The sequence below is a fragment of the Myotis daubentonii genome, chromosome 4 (assembly GCF_963259705.1).
Source record: "Myotis daubentonii chromosome 4, mMyoDau2.1, whole genome shotgun sequence".
NCBI classification, from domain to species: Eukaryota; Metazoa; Chordata; class Mammalia; order Chiroptera; family Vespertilionidae; genus Myotis; species Myotis daubentonii.
This window is the reverse complement of record NC_081843.1, coordinates 4,061,176-4,080,179: the sequence shown is the minus strand read 5'-3', so window position 1 is coordinate 4,080,179 and position 19,004 is coordinate 4,061,176. Positions and strand designations below refer to the sequence as shown.

Below are 19,004 nucleotides of genomic sequence, written 5' to 3'. Positions count from 1 at the left end.
GATATCCCGTGTTCATGGATTGGAAGAATTAATAGTTAAAATGGTAATTTACCTAAAGTAATGTACAGATTTAAATTTAAAAATGGGCAAAAGCTTGAACAGATCTCACCAAAGAAGGTGTATAGGTGGCAAATAAGCATACGAAAAGGTGCCCTACATGAGCTGTCCTCAGGAAAATGCAAATTAAAACAACGAGGTACTCTTTTTTCTTTCTTTCTTTTTTCTTTCTTTCTTTTTTATTATTAGTTAAGGTATTACAAATGTGTCCTCATCCCCGCCAACAACGAGGTACTCTTACACACCCATTGGGATGGCCAAAGCCCAGAGCACTGACCCCCAAGGACTGCTGGGAGGCGCCGCTGAGGAGCTCAGTGCAGAGCGCACCGTCTCCTCGTGGGTCTGGCCAGCAGGGGGCGGCCAGGGCTGCGGCGCAGACGGTGCTGAAGCTTGGAGTTCCAGCCCAAATCTGTCTGGCAAGACACATCGCCAAGATTACACGACAACTTGCCTCCCTCCCCCCCCCCCGCAGCCCGGAAACGCCTCTGCCTCCCTCTCTGCCAATGCAGGGGGGTGGTTGGAGCAGAGTTCTGGAGGAACTTCAAGGGGAGTGCCCAGCGCCTCTGCTCGCTGGCTGGGTGACTTTGGACAAAGCCCTCCTCCAGCGCTCGGAGCCCAGAGGGACAGGAAGGCGCAAGACAACACCTGCCCACCACAGAGCGCGACCCAAAGAGACGATGCGCAGCGAATGCGCGGGGCAGCCCCTGGTGCAGAACCAACAACCCGTCCCTGTTGTCATTGCTGTTTTCATTATTAATTTATATTTAGCCTTGGCTCATTCCTCCTCCTTCATAACCCGTATCTACCCACTCCTGGCCAGAACAAGTTCTCTCTTTTCTTTGATTATCAAAACCATTCACTTTCCCATCACTGACTGCGCGGGGAGTATTCACCTTCCTGAACCCTGGCCCACCTTTCTGTGTCGCTACTGTTCTATGTCCTCCTCTCAGGTGTAAGATTTTTAAAGAAAAGGCCCAAGTCTAAGTCATCGTGTGCATTTCGGCTCTTTATGTGACTGAGGCCCTGGGACTCCCCCTCTTTTAAAGGAGACGGTTGGCTGAGTTAGTTGCCCTAAGAGAAAGCTGTGCACGTAAAGCGATGGATACCTGCAGTGCTGTGGATGGGAATGGAGTAGAGGCAGGTTGGGGAAGGACTCCAGATGGGGCCAGAACTAAAACAAAACTGTTTTTAATAACAACATTTTTCACCTAAGATCTCCCAGCGCGCGGGCTGGGTGGCTCAGGTGGGTAGCGTCTTCTTGGTGCCCCACGGCTGAGGGCCCATCCGGTCAGGCACATACAAGAGTCACCGATGGATGTTTAACTGAATGGGGCAACAGGTCTCTCCCCTCCCCTCCCCTCCCCTCCCCTCCCCTCCCCTCCCCTCCCCTCCCCTCCCCTCCCTCATCAATAGCAACAAAATCTCCCGGCAGACTGCAAACATTAGCAGGGGGGAGCCCCGCCGTCGTCGCTCCCACCCCCGGTCTCTCGCTTCCCAGGTGGGGGCAGAGAAGGCCGACAGCGGAGGGTGCGAGGAGAGCGGCGGCGCCCGGCTCTGGGGAGGACGGAGACTGCGCTCCTTACTCGGGCGGAGAGTGAAGCGGGGACGGGCCTCCGCCACCACGGAAGCTCCGACGCCGGGCCGCCGCGGGAGGGGGCCCGCTCCCGGCGCGGCGGCGGGTGGGTGGGGACCGGCCGCGCCCCGCCCCGGGGCGGTGACCGCCGCGGGAGCTCATAGGGCCGCGGGGAGCGGGCGGCGGTGAGCGGGCGGCCGGCGGCGGCGGGATGAGCGCAGCGCCCGTGTTCCTGAGCGCGGCCGAGGTCCAGCGCCACCTCGGTGGCTGCAGTCGCCTCCTCGCGCCCCTGGAGGCGGCCCTGGCCAACTTCTCCAGCGGCCACGCGGGGGGCGTCGCGCAGCCGGTGCGCACGGTGGTGCCGGTGGCCAGGCACCGGGGGTGAGTGCGAGGGCGGCGGGGCTGGAGAGCCAGGGAGGAGGAGGAGGAGAGAGGAAGAGGGGAAAGCGGGGAAGGAGGAGGGCGGGGCGGAGGCGAGGGGAGGACGGGGAGGAGGAGGCTTGTCTAAGGGCGCGGACCACCGCTGCGCCGCCCTGGCGCACTCTAGGGAGTCAGTCCCCTTGTTTACCCAACAGCCCTGACGGGCGGGCAGGACGTGCCCCGGGTTCCCGGCCAGCAGGCGGCAGAACTGGACTCTAGAACGTGCTGTGGGCGCTGCCCTGGGCCCGGCGGCGGGGAGGCGGAGGGGAGGAGGGGAGGCCGGGCGGGGAGGGGGGCAGCGTTGGGGTGTGGGCGGGGTTGAAGCCTTGCCCCCCGCAGGTTCCTGGGGGTCATGCCGGCCTATAGTGCTGCGGAGGACGCCTTGGCCACGAAGCTGGTCACTTTCTACGAGGGCCCCCGCGCTGCCCCCGCCGGGCCCTCGCACCAGGCCACCGTGCTGCTCCTGGAGCCCAGCACCGGCGCCCTCCTGGCGGTGAGCGCCCCGCGGGCGGGCGGGCGGGCGGGCCGGGCCCTGAGCCGGGGTCTCGAGGTCTCGGTGACGACCGCACGGGCCTCTGAGTGGCGGCTGCGACCGGGGAGGGTGTCTGTGACCGGGGGTCTTCGACGGGACCGCCTGGAGACCGCACAGCCCCGCGCTGCTCCCAGGCTGCGGCTGGGGAGCAGTCAGCTGGCCACCCTCCGGCCCAGACCAGTGACTCCGGTGCACAGCAGAGCAGCTCCTGAGCGAGAAAGTGTGCGTGCAGTGACGCTCTGTATTGGGGGGAGAAGGGGGATCCTGTAGCCCCCAAGCCTTTCCGAGGGCACCCAGTGTGCTGTTTTACCATTGAATGGGAGTGTAGGCAGAGAGAGAGCACCCTAAGTGCAGGCCTGTTCTGAACACTCCACTCAAAACCATCCTACCAGCTGCTCCCATTCTGCAGGTGAGGGAACAGAGTCATAAACAGCAGGCAGCCGAAGGACTTGGGTGCATGCATATCAGCATAAGTGATGGACGTGGGCAACAGGGGTGAGGGTGAGGGCGGGATTGGGGGGATGAGGGGACATTGGGGGATAAGGACACATTTGTAATATCTTATTCAATAAAGGGGGGGGGGGACAGGCCCCGCTTACCCAGGCTGAGGTGGTAGTAAGGGACTTCAGACGCACTCAGTGCAAGTCCAGGGCCTGTTGCCCTCCATCACCTTCCTAACTGCCACCTACTGAGCCCTGAGCAGGTGCAGGTGTGGGGCAGGAGAAACTTCCCTCATTCAATTCTGCCACCATTCCTCCCTGAGGGTTTCTTGTTACCCCCGTCCCCCGCCCCCCAAGTTCCCATTGAGGTCCTGAGCCACTGTGTCTGAGGCTACACGGCTGGTTAGTGAGAGACCCAGCAATGCCCATGCCACATGCAGGCCCATGCTCTGTGCCCCCCAGGCCCGTGCCCTGCCCGCAGGCGCCTGTGATGCCAGGCAGCTGAGACCCCATCAGACACTCTCCACAGTCCACCCAAACCTACCCTGGGTCCTTAGCTTCTCCCTGAATCTCCTACTTCCCAGGAAACCTAACTGTTCATTCCTCCTCTGAGAAGAGACTCTAGCTCAGCCGTGGGCAAACTACGGCCCGTTTGAAATGAATAAAACTAAAAAAAAAAAAAAAAAAGACCGTACCCTTTTATGTAATGATGTTTACTTTGAATTTATATTAGTTCACACAAACACTCCATCCATGCTTTTGTTCTGGCCCTCCGGTCCAGTTTAAGAACCCATTGTGGCCCTCGAGTCAAAAAGTTTGCCCACCCCTGCTCTAGCTCATCAGGTGGCGTTGACACCCATGCTGCCTGCCAACAGCGGCTCTCAGGGAAGCGGGCCCAGCCCAGGCTTTCCAGCTACAGGTGGGCCGTGGAGCCTTCCTGGTCTGCTCAGCGGTGGCTCCTTTCTTGTCTATAAAACAGGAACACTGGTACTGCCTGGTGAGGACCAAGGGAGTTGGATGGCAGACACAGAGGACAGTGGCGCCGAGGATGGGCCCGCCTTGTCTTTGTTTTCACAGGGAGGAAAATAGTGCTTAGGGATGGTTAAGATGTGTGTTCAAAGTCGCATGTCTCAGAAGTGGAAGAGTTGGGTCCAGGTGTAACAAATGAGCCTTCACTTTGCTGGGCACAATAGCGCCTTCTTGGGCGACGCTTCTAGAGTGCCCTCTCTCCCCAAACGTGGTGGGGGGGTGCTCCGTGCTCGCTGTCTGTCCTTCCTTCCAAGGTCATGGATGGAAATGTCATAACTGCGAAGAGAACAGCAGCCGTGTCTGCCATCGCCACCAAGGTGAGCGTGGTGCCTGGGTGGGCTGGGCGGGTGCTTCAAGCTTGCGAGTCTAAGGGAGAAGTGGGGGACTTATCTTGGTCTTCTTACGAACATAGCTGGGACTCTGCACGCCAGATAGGGGGTGTCAGGTGAGCGCAGTAATTCACAGCTTTATTAGCTACCACTTAAGGAGCCTGGCCAGATCCCAGGTACCTGACATGCATTATTCCTGATGTTCACCTCAATCTTGCAAAGGAGATGTGATTGCCTATATTTGCCAGTTACAGGGAATGCAGTTCAGAGAGGATGTGCGAGTTCTTCAGGATCACAGAGCTACTAGGCGGCAGAGAAAGAATTTAAAATTTGACCCCTTTGACTCCCAAGACTGCTTTTGCCCCTGCACTACTGTTTCTGGTAAATCTATGGTTGCTCAGAGGCCAGAGCCATGCTGCACAGGAAGCAGGGAGCGAGCCGGACCGACTCCTGCTGGTCAGCCGGTCTCACTGAGGCCCGCACCTGCGCGGTCGGGGATGGCAGCGAACAAAGCAGAGGAACACAAACACAGTATGATTTGCTGAGATAATTAGCAAACAAGCAACCTCTTTTGAGTTTGATAACATGCCAGGATTTGCTTAAAAACAACAACACTGCCACCGCCAACAAAAAACAAACAAATAGTACGTTAGTATTTGAAACTAAAGCAGAATCAAAGTTATTGGGAAGGGCTTACATTTTAAATTATCCAGAAAAGACTTCACTGCGGAGGTGACATCTGGGTGAAGACTGAAGGAAGCCAGTGAGTGGGGTGGGAGGGGGAGGAGCTGGGAGTGGGGTGTGTTCCCAGCAGCTGCATGGCTTCCTACAGCAAAAGCAGGATTTTCAGAGGTGAGTTACCAGCCCTGGACGACGGCTGTGGGGACTGTCACGTCGGCAGTCTTGCTCGTCAAGTGGAAAAGGTCTGAGAACGTGGGGCTAGAGGCCTGAGTGTGAAGGAAATGGGATCTGGCAGCGGCTGGCCGGCGGAGACCAGGCGGGCAGGCTGTGTGTGTGGTGATGCGGAGGGAAGAAGACCAGGATGAACTGGCCATTGTACCGGAAGGGAACCTAAGCACACGCCTTGCTGAACTGGTTTTTAAAAATCCTATCCGGACCCAGTTCAAAGCGAAATAACACAGGGGCTGCCTTGGCAGCGCTCGTCGCTGACTTAGGAACAGAGTGACAGGTGGCACTGCCTCCCATGGGTGAAGGATGCGGGTCCTTTCCAAAGCCCTCCCCAGCCCGTCATCTCGCCTTCACTCGGGATTCAGTGAGGGAGGCAGAGTGGGTATCACTGGCCTCACTGAGTTCACAGGGGATGGAGATACCCCCACCCCACCCCCCACCCCCGCCCCGACATCACACACACAGTAGCTGTGGGTCTCCCAGGGCTGCCTGGTCTTGTCCCCTATCGGTGGTGTCCAACCCAAGCTGTGCAACAGCGTTACCTGGGGACTGCGTTCCCCAAAACCCTGGTCGAAGCCGCTGAGGGCAGGCCCGAGAACCTCGTTTTTTAAAAGTCTCTGGTTGATGCTGATGATCAAGCAGCTTGGGAACCAAAGGCTTCTCGACACCTCCCCTTCCAGGTGCCATTGCATGGACAGGAACGTGTGCTCCCAAGCCCAAGGCTGTGGCCTCAGGGCTCCCTTCTCCTCTTCCCCGGCAGGGCGGGTAGATCACTCTGGAAGGAACAAAGGGCCTGTTCCGCTCCTTGCTCTGGGAGAGTGCGGTGTTTCTCCCCCACCTCTTCTCTCGCCCAGGCTTCGGGAGGACGCCGGACCTGTGCCTGCTTTGCATTTGTGTCGCACAGAACCTGAGTTGGGGACTCTGGTGTGCTTTCCCCAGGCGACACTCTAGCAAGGTTTAAGCTTGGCATGTGTTTACTCAACAAATATTAGAGTGCCCACCCGGCTCCAGGCCTGTGCTCAGCATGGGGCCTAGAATGGTTAAGTGAAACTAGACACAGTGCCTGCCGTCAAGGAGCTCCAAGTCCGTTTGGGGAGACATTACGCAAAGATCACACCAATAAATGTGAAGCTACAGCCCTGCCACATACGCTGAACGAAAGGGGTGAAGAGCTATGAGAGTGTACAACGGGGTGGATTGGGGAAGGCTGTTCCTGGGTGAGGGGTATCTGAGCTGAGATTTGAAGGAGAATAGGAGTTACTCGCGAGGGGCAGGAAGGGGAAGGAGCCTGGGCCAAGGCGCTGTGGGGACAGAGGCATAGGTGCCTGGGAAACTGCCAGGAGGCGGGTGTGGCTGGAGGCCAGACTCCCGTGGCGTGAGGGGGCTGGGGAGGTAGGAGAGCCAGACTGAGAGGCCTTATCAAATGCCAGTGAAACACAGGCTTGCCGACTCTGTGAGTGAGAAGCCCAGCAGATTCATATACGTGTTTTTAATGATCTGCATGCTTACAGGAAAAGACTGAGGCGTGGCGAATCCTGCTATGATTCAATAAATCTTACAAACATTATACTGTTTACAAAAAGATACATCAATTATAACGTTACCCTCAAGGCAACAAATGATCGAGTAAGGTGACCCCTCAGAATTAGACATTTAGTTTCAGAGGACGAGGGTCACTTTTCCAGGACACTGCAATGTCCCTAGCCCAGGCTTACTCCCAGAAATAGATCGCTATTAGCTGAGAACAGAAGCAGTGCGTTAGTGGAGGAAAGATCACCCAGGTCTCCTGATTGGGCACTGGCCTGTGGATATCGGTCATTTTGAAACCTTTTCAAAGCAGATTCTGTGACAATAGCTTGTGTTGGGAGTGGTATCCCTCCTGCAGCCATAGGGGAGGTGAGCACCTGGTAAGGTTTCTGAGCCTCCTTTGGCCGGTAATTAATGTTAAGAAGACTGGTACTTTAAGGTGACACTCCAGAATCTCAGTAATCAGCATTGTAGGAAAGACCAGACCCCAGAGCCGAAATTTTGCTAAATTAAATAGAGAAAAGACAGAACGGGGTCTTACTTTAAAAACTGGTGTCCTTCCTTTAAGCCAGTGGTTTTTAACCCAGGACAGCGGTGCCACCTGCCCCGGGGCACTGAGCATCTGGAGACAGTTTTGATTGTCAGAGGTGGGGTGCATGGATGGAGGTGCTGCCAGCACCGAATGGACAGAGGCCCGGATGCTTCCAAACACCCTGTGATGCACAGGGCAGCCCGCCCACTCACCCCCCCCCCCCCCCCAGCAGTGGTCCAGCCCAAATGTCAGTAGTCCCGAGGTCAAGAAACCCTGCCCTAGGGCCAATTCTGTGCAAACAAGGCCGCTCCTGTCCTCACGGGCCTGTGGGTCAGTACAAGCAAACGCATTCATAAGTGCTGTCAGGTAAGAAAGGTGTCACTGAAGAGCTGACATGATATGAATTGATGAGAACCCCATGCGCCAACACACACACACACACACACACACACACACACACCCTCAGTCTGTGCCACAAATGCCAGCTCCACATTCCGCTTTAAAGTGATACGGGCTGAGAAAAGACAAACAGGGACAGGCTCAGCAAATACAGCCGAGACTGGGTCTGGAGGGCACATCTCCAGGCAGCACTTAGCACCTGGGAGCTCTGAGGCCTGGGCATGGCTTTTCACATCCCTAAGAGGGGGTAGCATTAGAAGGAATGTGGGCTTTGGAGAAGGAAAGCTGTGGGTTTAGCACTCCACCACCCAAGTGGTAGTTGTGGGGCCCTGGGCAAGTTACCGGTCTGCTCTGGGCCTCACTTTCTTCACCTGTAAGAGGAAGATAGAATAGAAGTATCTAGCTCACGCAGTCATTGTCTGGACTAAATGAGGTTGTGCAGGGAAAGTGTTGGCATATATTAGGTGCTCAATGAAGGCGCCTTCTTTCTCTCCTACTCTCCTGAGAGGAACAGAAAAACAAAATGACACCTCCTTGATTTCCCAAGAGATTTTTAAAAAATATGTTTGTCACCTAACACTGTAAATGTAAGGGGCACAACATGTTAATTTAGCACATTTATATATTGTAATATGATTGCCACTGAGCGATAGTTAGCACCTCTATCATGTTATATCATTACTAGAGGCCTGGTACATGAATTTGTGCATGGGTGGGGTCTGATGGGGCCATCAGGGCCAGGCCGGCAGAGGGGAGGGGTCATGGAGGTTGGCTGGCCGGCCTCATCCCCAATCAGGTTGGGAGATGGGGGGTGGGGGCAATGGGGGCCAGGCCAGCTGGGAGGAGAGGCTGGGAGGTTGGCTGTCAGCCCTGTCCCCATCGGGGTAGGGGGTTTCGATCAGGGGCAGGGGCAGCTGGAGGGAGGGACTGCAGGAGGTTGGCTGTCGTCCCCTGCCCCTGATCTGGGGGAGGGGCTGTGGGAGGTTGGGGCAGGCCAATTAGGACCCCGATCAGGCTGGTTGGCTGATACAGTGCTCGTCATAGTGACCGGTCATTTCAGTCGTTCCGTTGTTCCAGTCATTTGGCTTTTATATATATAGATCCTTTCTTTTCAGTGGTTACAATGATTAAGTTCTAGTCTTTTTGCAAGTTTGCTGATTATAATACAACTAGAGGCCCGGTGCACGAAATTTGTGCAATGGGGGGGGGGGGGTCCTTCAGCCCAGCCTGCCCCTATCATAGTCCCGGAGCCCTCAGTGGATGCCTACTGATGGCCACAGTCTGGCAGCAGAGGCTCAGAGCAGGCGCTGTGTGTGTGTGTGTGTGTGTGTGTGTCTACTGGGGGCCTGCCCCCAGCCGTATCGGAGGCTCAGAGCAGGCACCGTGTGTGTGTGTGTGTGTGTGTGTGTGTGTGTGAGTGTGTGTGTGTCCCCGCATCGGAGGCTCAGAGCAGGCACCGTGTGTGTGTGTGTGTGTGTGTGTGTGTGTGTGTGTGTGTCTGCTGGGGGCCTGGCCCCAGCCACACTGTCGAGGCTTGGAGAAGGCGCCCCTCTGTGTTGATCTTTCAGGCTCCTGGCCTCGCCTGCATGTTGTTCTCTCCCTTGAGCTGTGGCCAGGGTGGGGTGCTGCCTGCGGGCCATGCTTTCCTGCTCGCGGATTGCCACGGTGACTGGGAGCAGGCCCTGCTGGGGGCTGCCTGCTGGCCAAACAGGACACCGCAGCGACCCACAAGCAGGCCCTGCTGGGGGCTGCCTGCGGCCTGCTTGCCTGCTTGAGGGCCGCGTGACCTGCTCACGGGTCGCCAAGGCAATGCCTGCTGGGCTCACGTTATCAGGGTGATGCCACCAGCGTCCTGCCCTGCTGCTATGGGCGCCGCCATCTTTGTCGCGGATTTATGGTTAATTTGCATATTAATCTTTTATTAGATAGGATGTTGTTGTCTATATTCACTGTACCATGTGTTAGATCTCTAGGGCTTAATCTAAGAAGCCAAAGTCATGAAAACAGAGCGTTAAATGGTGGTTCCCCAGGGATGGGCAGGGGTGCTGCCAGCGCATGCTTGAGGGAGTTGAAGGTGGGCGGAGCCACCCGGCTCAAACTCCATGTGTTCCTCACTCGCTGCAATGTCTCCGTGAGCCTTTCCTTCTCATTTCTCTCAAATAGTTTTTGAAGCCACCCAGCAGTGAAGTGCTGTGCATCCTGGGGGCTGGGGTCCAGGCCTACAGCCACTATGAGGTCTTCACTGAGCAGTTCTCCTTCAAGGAGGTAAGTCCTGGGAGGGCTGGGCACTGGGGAGCTGCCTGGCCGGGGTCTGCTCCGTCACTGCAGCAGGGCCGTGCTGACAGTGAGGGAGAGTCCCATCTCAACCATCCTTTAATGACTTTCCCAGAATTCCTGGGTCCAACAAAGAGGTGGGGAGGCCTGATCACCTCTTCCCAGTGTCTCAGCTCACAGGGTTTGTCTGAGGGTGCAGCCAGCCTAGCAGTTAGTTTAAAGGGCTATATTATATCTGCCGTCTAGTCCCCTCTCTTGTCCTTTTGTGCCCCCCCCCCCCACACGTCTCTTAGGAGAACCTGGGAGTCTAAGTCTTCAGAGTTAGGGATTCAGGAATTGGGAGAGGCCTAGAGAGCAGGAGCCTACAGCACCCCCTTCTACAGCCCAGATATGGGCCCACCTTTCGCCAGACATGCCTCACTCTTCCTACTGGGAACATTTGATTCTGCTTTTATTTTTTGCACATGTGTGAGAGTGCTGGGGCTGATTTAAAGTATGATGTTTTTAGGATAATTGGGAAATGTGGACTATAAGGACGAGAACAACAGAAAAATGCCCTTATGTCTATTTTAAAAACAGCAACAGTTCACAGTTTCCAATCTTCCCTCACCAGCATTTTATGTTTTAATCATATTAGATATACAAAGTTATATATCCCATCTTTTCATTGAATGTTCTAACATCACTACTTTCATAGATTCCTTAATTTTTGTATAATATTTGCATAACTTTCTATCAAGAAGGGTGGTATGGTTAACCATTCTCTTATGACTGGGCATATTGTATTGGGTTTGCATTTGCATGCACAGAACCTTGGTTGATAAACTTATGTAGACACAGGTTTATTTCTACATTATATTTCCTTATGAGAGATTGTTTAGGTCTCATTTTCAGTTGAAGGCTGCCAGCCCCTCTCCAGACATGGCTATCTGCTAGGCAAGCTGTCCAGTCCCACCGCCAGGGATCTAGTTGTAGCTACTACACTTGCCCGTTACATCACTGCACCATTCACTCCTCAGACCCTCTGATCTTTAACTCCCTACAGGCCCTTCAGAGATCAAGTTATTCCACGCAAAGCCCTGCCACAGAGAACCCCATACCTGCTGTGACTCCTTTATCATTCCCATATTACAGACATGAAAACTTAGGCTAAATGAGGTTGAGTAACTCCAGGGAAGTAAGTGAAAGAGCAGGGTTGAGTCTAAGCCTATCTAAGTCCAGAAGTCGTTCTGCTAATTATTGGGCTATGTAGTAGCTATTGCATTAATGATGTTGTGTGTCCTATGTAGAATTGAAAAATGGCTCTCCTAAAATGGGGGACATCTGTGATACTCTCAATAAAAAAGATCTATATATATAAAAGCCTAAACGACCGGACGACTGAACGACCAGTTGACCAGTCACTAAGATGCGCACTGACCACCGGGGGTCAGTGCACTCCCACAGCAGGAGTGCCGCTCAGCTGACTGACAGGCACCAGACACCAGGTTACAGCTGGCGAGTGCAGTTGCGACAGTTTTTGAAGCCACCCAGCAGTGAAGTGCTGTGCATCCTGGGGGCTGGGGTCCAGGCCTACAGCCACTATGAGGTCTTCACTGAGCAGTTCTCCTTCAAGGAGAGCCTCTCGCATCTCCAAGGCAGCGCTACGGAGTGGTGGCGGCAGACGCAGTGGAGCCGTGATGAGCGGGAGCTGGTCGGTGCCCGGCCTGGACTCGGGCTCCTCCCCAGCCTCCTGACACTTTGCGCACTACTACATCCCTTGGGGGATGTCAGACTGCCAGTTTTGGCCCGATCCCTGCAGGCAGTCTGACATCCCCCAAGGGGTCCTGATTGCGAGAGGGTGCAGGCCAGGCTGAGGGACCCCACTGGTGCACGATGGGCCTTTAGGAAATAAATAAAAGGAAACAAAGAAAAACTCCCTTCTTTAAGAAGGAAGGGCTGGAGGAAGGTCATTTTCAAATATCTGGCCAGGTGTCTGCGCAGATTAATGTTGCCTCCTTGATGAAACTTCCCTTCTTCCTGGGGTGACTTACGGTCATAAGCACAGCCTGACCCCGAGGGGTTCAGCTTTCCCCGGGATGTCTGGGCTCGTTGAAACGTAACTAGCCAAACAATCATGGCACCCATGTCCCTCTTGCTGCCCCCAACGAAGGTGAGGATGTGGAACCGCACTAAAGAAAATGCCGAGAAGTTTGCAGACACAGTGGAGGGAGAAGTGCAGGTCTGTTCATCCGTCCAGGAGGCTGTGACAGGTGCCGATGTGATCATCACAGTCACCATGGCAACAGAGCCCATTTTGTTTGGTGAATGGGTGAAGCCGGGGGCTCACATCAATGGTAAGTGGTGTGGTGTCTGGTAGTTGGTGGTGGACTGGCCCCTAGGCTGGACCAAGGGCCGCAGCTGCAGAACTGCGTTCTGCCACGTGCCAAGCTTCACACGGGCCTCAGAGACCTGTGAGCCCTAGAAACTGTATTCACTCCAAAACATGAAACCAAAACCGCAGACCTGAAACTAGTAGAATTTCTATATAACGTAACATTATGGCACCTGGCCAGTCACAGCTCAGTTTTTTCATGTAATGAAGTTTAAATGACAAAGCCAAATGACTCATTTATTTTTAACATTTAGAACTACAAAAAATTAATTACAACACAAAAGACATTTAATGTGAAATGTGAATACTTTCTGGTATGTGATTGGATGGGTGCAACTCTATATATAAGAGTTTCTGCCTGGCTGGTGTGGCTCAGTGTGAGTGTCAACCTATGAACCAGGAAGTCACTAGTTCGATTCTCAGTCAGGGCACATACCCAGGCTGTGGGCTTGATCCCAAGTAGGGGGTATGCAGAAGGCAGCCGATCTATGACGTTTCTCTCTCATCGATGTTTCTATCTCTCTATCCCTCTCACTCTCACTCTCTAAAAAAGAATAAATGAATAAATAAATAAAATATTAAACATGGGAATTCCTGGGGCCTCTGAACATAAAATGGCCCTAGGGTGATAACAGGAGCTATTGCAGGTGCTGTTCTAAACTCTTTATGTGTGCTCCCTGTCATTTAATCCTTTCAACAGCCTCACGAAGTAGGAGCTATTTTTATTACAACCCCTTTTTACAAATGGGTAAACTAAGGCACAGAGAAATTAAGCCACTTGCTAACTTGCTCAAAGTCAGAGGTCCTTAGCCACAGAGCTGGGATTTGAACTGAGGCTCTTAAATGCTACTCGGTATTAGTTTTCAGTAAGAAGACTGGATTCTGGTGCATGAGCAGGCAGAGACTAGGGCATTTAAACATGCTCTCGGTGCCCCGTGTTTTAGTGACAAGCACATGCCTGAACTCAGAACCTGAGATCCCTGTACACATTGTCAGGTGAGCCTGCAAGAGCGAGTGTCATGATTACACACTCATCCTCAAACACTTATTGGATGCCTGCCCTGTGCCAGGCACTGCTGCAGAGGCTGCCGGTCACGGAGACCACACTCAAGGTCCCTGCTTTCTCCTGAGGGGAGATAGCAACAAAGAAGTCAACAGGTAAGTGATTAGATGGTTCCAGCTAAAGGCCAGTCTGTGAAGGAAACCAAGCGTGGTATGTGTGAGGAATGGGCAAAGCAAATTGAAGGTCTGAGCCTGCAGGACTGGTGTTACGATGTGGGCCCATGGGGGAGGCAGCCAGTGGTAGGAAAGTGTATCGAGCCTGGCTTTGTGGACAGTAAGACCATTCCTAAAAGGATTTGGGAAATCAAAAGGAACCACTTCTTGGTGAAATGAACATGAGCTGAATCTTCAGCAAGGCGGACTTGATTTTTTTTCCAGCTGAAAACAGCACATGTTTGTTATCTCACAGTTTCTGAGTGTGGCTCCACTGGGTCTCTTCCGAGGGTGGAGCCATGGTGATGTCCAGGCTGCCGTCTCGCGGACAGCGTGGCAGCCTCTGCCAGGCGCAGGCGGTGGCTGGCTCCTTCCAGTGTAGGTGCAGGTGTCCGTTTCCCGGGACCCCCTCTGCTCCTGGCAGCAAACTCCACCTCCCCTTCCACATGGACGCTCCATCTTCAAAGCCAGTGATTGCAGCGCCTCCTCACATCAGACCCTCTCACACTGTGAATCGCTCCCGGGAAAGGCCAAGGGATTTTGAGTCAGGATGTCTTTGATGTTTTCCTGGCTGCAGGACAGACGTGGTGCACGAGTTCAGAGAGGCCCGCTAAGGAGGGTGCGCTGCAGGTGCAGTCAGCAGGGAGTCCCACAGCAGATTGCACTTGCTTTCCAGTGGGGCTGAGATCAGGCTCAACCTCCCCTCCCCTCCGCTTCCCTCATCCTGCCCGCGCTGTGGCAGAGTGCACGGGAGAACAAGCAGCCAGCTCTGAGGGAGCAAAGTTTACCTTTATTTCGCAGATCTGCTGTCCAGGGGAATTCCGGATCCAAAGCCGGAACTGGACTCCTGGGGAGGCTCTGACCTGTAGCTCCTCCTGTGGCGGCCCCTCAGGGTCCCTGCAGCTCCCCCCAGGTCAGTCAGAGCGCGGGGAAGTAAGACCACAGTTGTAACCAGATACTGAACTAGGTTGCAAGCCCCCCCCCCCCACCCAATTTTCCTTTTCACCTGCACTCCACCAACCAGGGTCTGGCTCTCCCCCAGTCTAGCCCCTCTGAAGCAGGGCCAGAGCCAGCCTGAGCGGCCCTGCCTCTGCTGCCTGGCCCACCTCCATCTGCCCGAGTGGCCTCACCCAACTCTTTGAGAGCTTGTCCTGCTCAGAACCAGGGAGCAGAGCAATGAGAAGAGGTGGCCTGAGAGGCCGGGGTTTCCCACCATCTGATGGTTTATTTACGAGCTCCGTTAGTGCCTCTGTGCTGGAGAACTCACACAGACGGTCTTCAAGATGCACGGGTTTTACACCACTCTCTCTCTGAGCATTAGGGCGAGGGAGAACAGGAGAGGAGCGGGCCGGGCTGGCAGGGAAAGCTGGCGGCATATGACGCTGCCTTATGCTGGTGTAGCCTCACCTCTCCATCTAAGGTGGGTTGGCCGCGGGCCAAGGCTGGGCCCCACCAGCAGATGTGTTTTGCTTGGGCCATTGAATGTCCTAAAAATCAAGAAATAACACATGCAAATAGATGCCCCGCTTCTGTTTAAAAGAAACGGGAATAGCTAGCAGTGTAGCAGTGGCCTGCATTCTCCCCCACCCCTCCCCCGCAGTCAGCCGGAGCTCGCTGGTGACTGGGCCCTCAGAGGGCCTGCTTGTGCTGCGTGCTTGGGTCTCCACCGTTCCCAGCCCCTCTGACAGCTTCGCTCATAGTGGCTGTCTGCATGGCCCTACAGGCACTTGGTTACAGCTCTGTGTTAGCCGATGCGCCCGGCCAGGCGTCAGCAGAGTGGCTCTGGGCTGCAGAGGGCGTGAAGCTTGCACCAGGGTGGAGCCAGCTTGCTCTGCATTGGCTTCTCCCAGACACTGGCACCAGGCTCCCTGGTCACACAGTTAGGAGAGAAGTGGTTGGAGGTGAGGGAGGAATGGCAAAACCAAACAGGCAGTCAGGGGTCTGAGGAAGTGCCAGGGTTTGGGTAAGGAAGTCACTGCCCCCATAAATGGAAGAGGCTGAAAGGAACAGCATTGTCTCAGAGCCTTAGGTGTACACGCACAAGATACATACCTGTGGCAAGCACCTGAGCTTTGAGCCTCAGTTAGTGCATCTTTTAAATGGGAACCAGACACAAAGTGAACTAAATTATATGTGTGACACATCTCCCAGGTGGTAGGTACCCGATAGACGAACACTTAGTTGCCTCACAATCTTTAGGGAATGAGTGGGCTAGGAGATGGCAACGCCACACATGGCAGGCTCTGTTCTTGTGAATGGGCATTCATTCAGTCCTGCTGGCATGGAGGGGCGTCCCCGATACCCCCGGCCCCTCTCTGCGCTCAGGGTCTCTTGTGCTGTTCCTTAGCCGTGGGAGCCAGCAGACCGGACTGGAGAGAGCTGGACGACCAGCTCCTGGCGGGCGCCGTGCTGTACGTGGACTCCCGGGAGGCAGCCCTCAAGGAGTCTGGAGACGTGCTGCTGTCGGGGGTGAGCCTCTGCTCCTGGTGCTGCTTCCTGGTAGCCTCGCCGGGCCCCAGGCTCATGAGCTTCCCCCTGTCTGGCCTGCTCCAGGCCTCATTCACCCCCACCTCGTTGCGGGGTGACAGAGCCTAAACATCTCTCACTCATTTCTAATCCCCTTTTAGAATGGCATGGCCACTTTGCTGGTGACCTGTTTTTGCCCCTGTGCCTGGAGAGAAAGGCTACTGGCTTTACCAGGGGCCTAGGGAATGGGGCCTGTTGAGCCTTGAAACCTCCAATGTTGCCAACAAAGTATGGCATTGGTGGGCCACCTTCTGCCCTCTCTTTGGTGATCGGGGCATGTAAGCCAGAGCGGCTGCAGAGTGAGTGCTGAGAGAGGCACATGCCGTTTCCTGCTGACCAGTGTCCCGCAGGACACCCTGCCGCGGGCATTCGCTGTGTCACACAGGCAGAGGGCCCCGAGCGGGTCCTAGGGGGAAGCATCGTCCTGACCGCACCCAGTTTACAGATGGTCTGTTTATCAGGTTCATCTCTTATCCACTCCCGGGCTGCCCCCTGCCACCAGCTGTACAGCCCGCTGGGCAGGCGTGTGCTGCATGGCCGGCCCGTGTGCTCGCTTTGCAGGCAGAGATCTTCGCTGAGCTGGGAGAGGTGGTGGCGGGAGTGAAGCCAGCCCTCTGTGAGAAGACCACGGTGTTCAAGTCTCTGGGTAACGCCATTGCTCCGGGCACATCTAACCACTGGGGGCAGGAGGAAGGAGTGACCAGGCTCCGGGGCGGACTAGTTGTGACTCAGCCATTTGGGTCCGTTATTTAGGTGCCGTAGTGACGTGCTTGTGCCCATGGACTCGAGACAGGAAGCCCTGGGGTGGGTGGGTGCCTCTGCCGCTCCTGGGGCCTCACCGATCCACGCAGGGCTCCCAGACCGCCTGACGCCTGGCGTTTGGTGCGTGTGAAGTGCGGCGTAGGGTGGTTCACTCACAGCACATATCAGCAGTCTCATCTAGACACAGATGCCACTGGAACTGCTGCAGAGGTGGGGGTGGAAGGGAAAGAGGCTAAAAGATGGAGAGCTGAAAGGAAATGGCAGGGAGACCCAACCCGAGGCTGCCTTTCCCGCTGGTTGGGGCCCAGCCTCCCTGGGGCCCAGCCGGGCTGGCTCAGCCGGCTCTCCACCCACCAGACAAGGAAATGGACACACATGGCAGGTGCATATTAAACACCTGTGATGTGTCAGGCTCTGTACTGGGCTACAGAGGGTAATAAAACCACCCTGCCCTTAGGAAAATAATACCCATTCGAGGTGAAGGAGTTGGCGTTTGGATGGAACAGGAGCCAGCGCACTGCAGCCTGTGGGCGGAACCTGGCCAAACCGCCAATTTTTGTGCGACCTGAAAGCTAGGAATGGTTTTTACATTTTCAAATGGGGCGGCGGGTGAGGGGGTTGTGTGTGTGAATGAGATTTCGGAACATGAGCATTCTACGAAGTTCCTTCCGGCTTTGGTGTCCGTAAAGGAAGTCTGGCTGGCACACCGCAGGCTCACTGTGTCCCTGTGTCGGCGCTTCTGCCCGCTCAGGAGGCCGAGCCCACAGCGCAGGCCTCAGCAGTTACCATCGGGCCTGCACTGAACGCTCCTGACCCCGAACTGAGCCTGGGATGGCACTGGAAGTCGGTTGGTGGGCGTTTCTGGCTGGGCATCACATTCCCTGCCCGGGCCTGCCCTCTGCAGACCCTCTTAGCAGCGCTTCCTGGACACGGTCATGATGCTCTGGTGGCCGTCAGTCAGCACCACAGACAGGGCTGCACCGGGAAAGCTGTCTGACAAAAAGTGACCCAGTTTCTGTCCTTCCAGGAATGGCGGTGGAGGACGTGGTTGCGGCCAAATTAGTGTATGACTCCTGGTCGTCTGGTAAATAGCGCGAAGCGTGGCCGCCGAGGCGGCGCTGCAACTCCGGGTGCCTTGCCGCCAGTTGTCCTGTAATTTCTAGATCAAACGAGGGAACCCCGTGCCCGGCGGGCTGTAGTGTTGTCTCATCCTGTCTTGCCTTAATTGGCGAGATCCTCCTTGCGTTGTAGCTGAGGGGAGCTGGGTGGCTGGGCCCCCCCGTGCGGGCTGCAGCAGCACCCCTTCCCCAGGCATCCCACCGGCTCTTGTATCTCCTGGAAATAAAGCGGTTTCCTTTTCTGCAGTTTTTGCTTTGGTAACTTCTGTCCCTCATGGCAAGGAAAGCGAGGGGCGCAAGTGCTCCCACTCACTCGCTGGGGGAGTGCCAATGACGGTAATTAATTTTGTTCTGTTTCTTAAATTGAGGTACAATGTGTGCACCACAAAATTAAAGTGTACAGGTCAGTGGTTTTTAGTATGAAAACCGTGGTCACAGAGTGGGCAGCCTTCACCACCGTGTGATTCCGGGGCATTTTCATCACCCGAGGAGAAACCCCAGAGCCCTCCGCCCTGCCTGGCAACCACTCACCTACTCCCCATCGTGTGGACTCGCCCCTTCTGGGCCTTTCATATAAGGAGAACCAGGCATTGTGTAGCCTTTTGTGTTCTGCTTCTTACAGTTAAAGGTTCGGGGAACAGTTTAGCTTCCATGTTGGTCAGGACTCCTTTGGTGACAAGTGGTAGAGACCACAACTCCAACCGCCTTAAGCTGAATGCGTCCGTGGATGAGGAATGGCATTTATTGGTGCGTGCAGTTAAGAAGGACGCGGGCAACGGTCAGCCACAGCTGCACCCGGGCTCCAGGTGCCAGCAAGACCCAGGCTGGTTACCTCGCTCTCTGCTGGGTTCTGCAGGGTTGGCGCTGCCATCAGCAGGTTTCCCGGGGACAGGGCGGTGGCCAGCAGCGCCTCCAGCAGCCCCTGCAGAGACAGGGTCTCTTCCTCAGCAGTTAAAGTCCCAGAACCGAGGCTCTCTGGCCCATCACG

General features: G+C 55.3%; 1 protein-coding gene across 1 annotated transcript; it reads left to right on the top strand.

Moving 5' to 3' along the window:
* Positions 1-1,797: 1,797 nt before the first annotated feature.
* On the top strand, positions 1,798-18,262 carry CRYM (crystallin mu). Its single transcript, XM_059692026.1, has 8 exons — positions 1,798-2,011; positions 2,390-2,543; positions 4,306-4,368; positions 9,911-10,012; positions 12,174-12,357; positions 15,958-16,079; positions 16,698-16,782; positions 17,926-18,262. The coding sequence occupies exons 1-8, from the start codon at positions 1,842-1,844 to the stop codon at positions 17,988-17,990; spliced, it is 945 nt and encodes a 314-aa protein (XP_059548009.1). The 5' UTR covers positions 1,798-1,841; the 3' UTR covers positions 17,991-18,262.
* Positions 18,263-19,004: the final 742 nt, after the last annotated feature.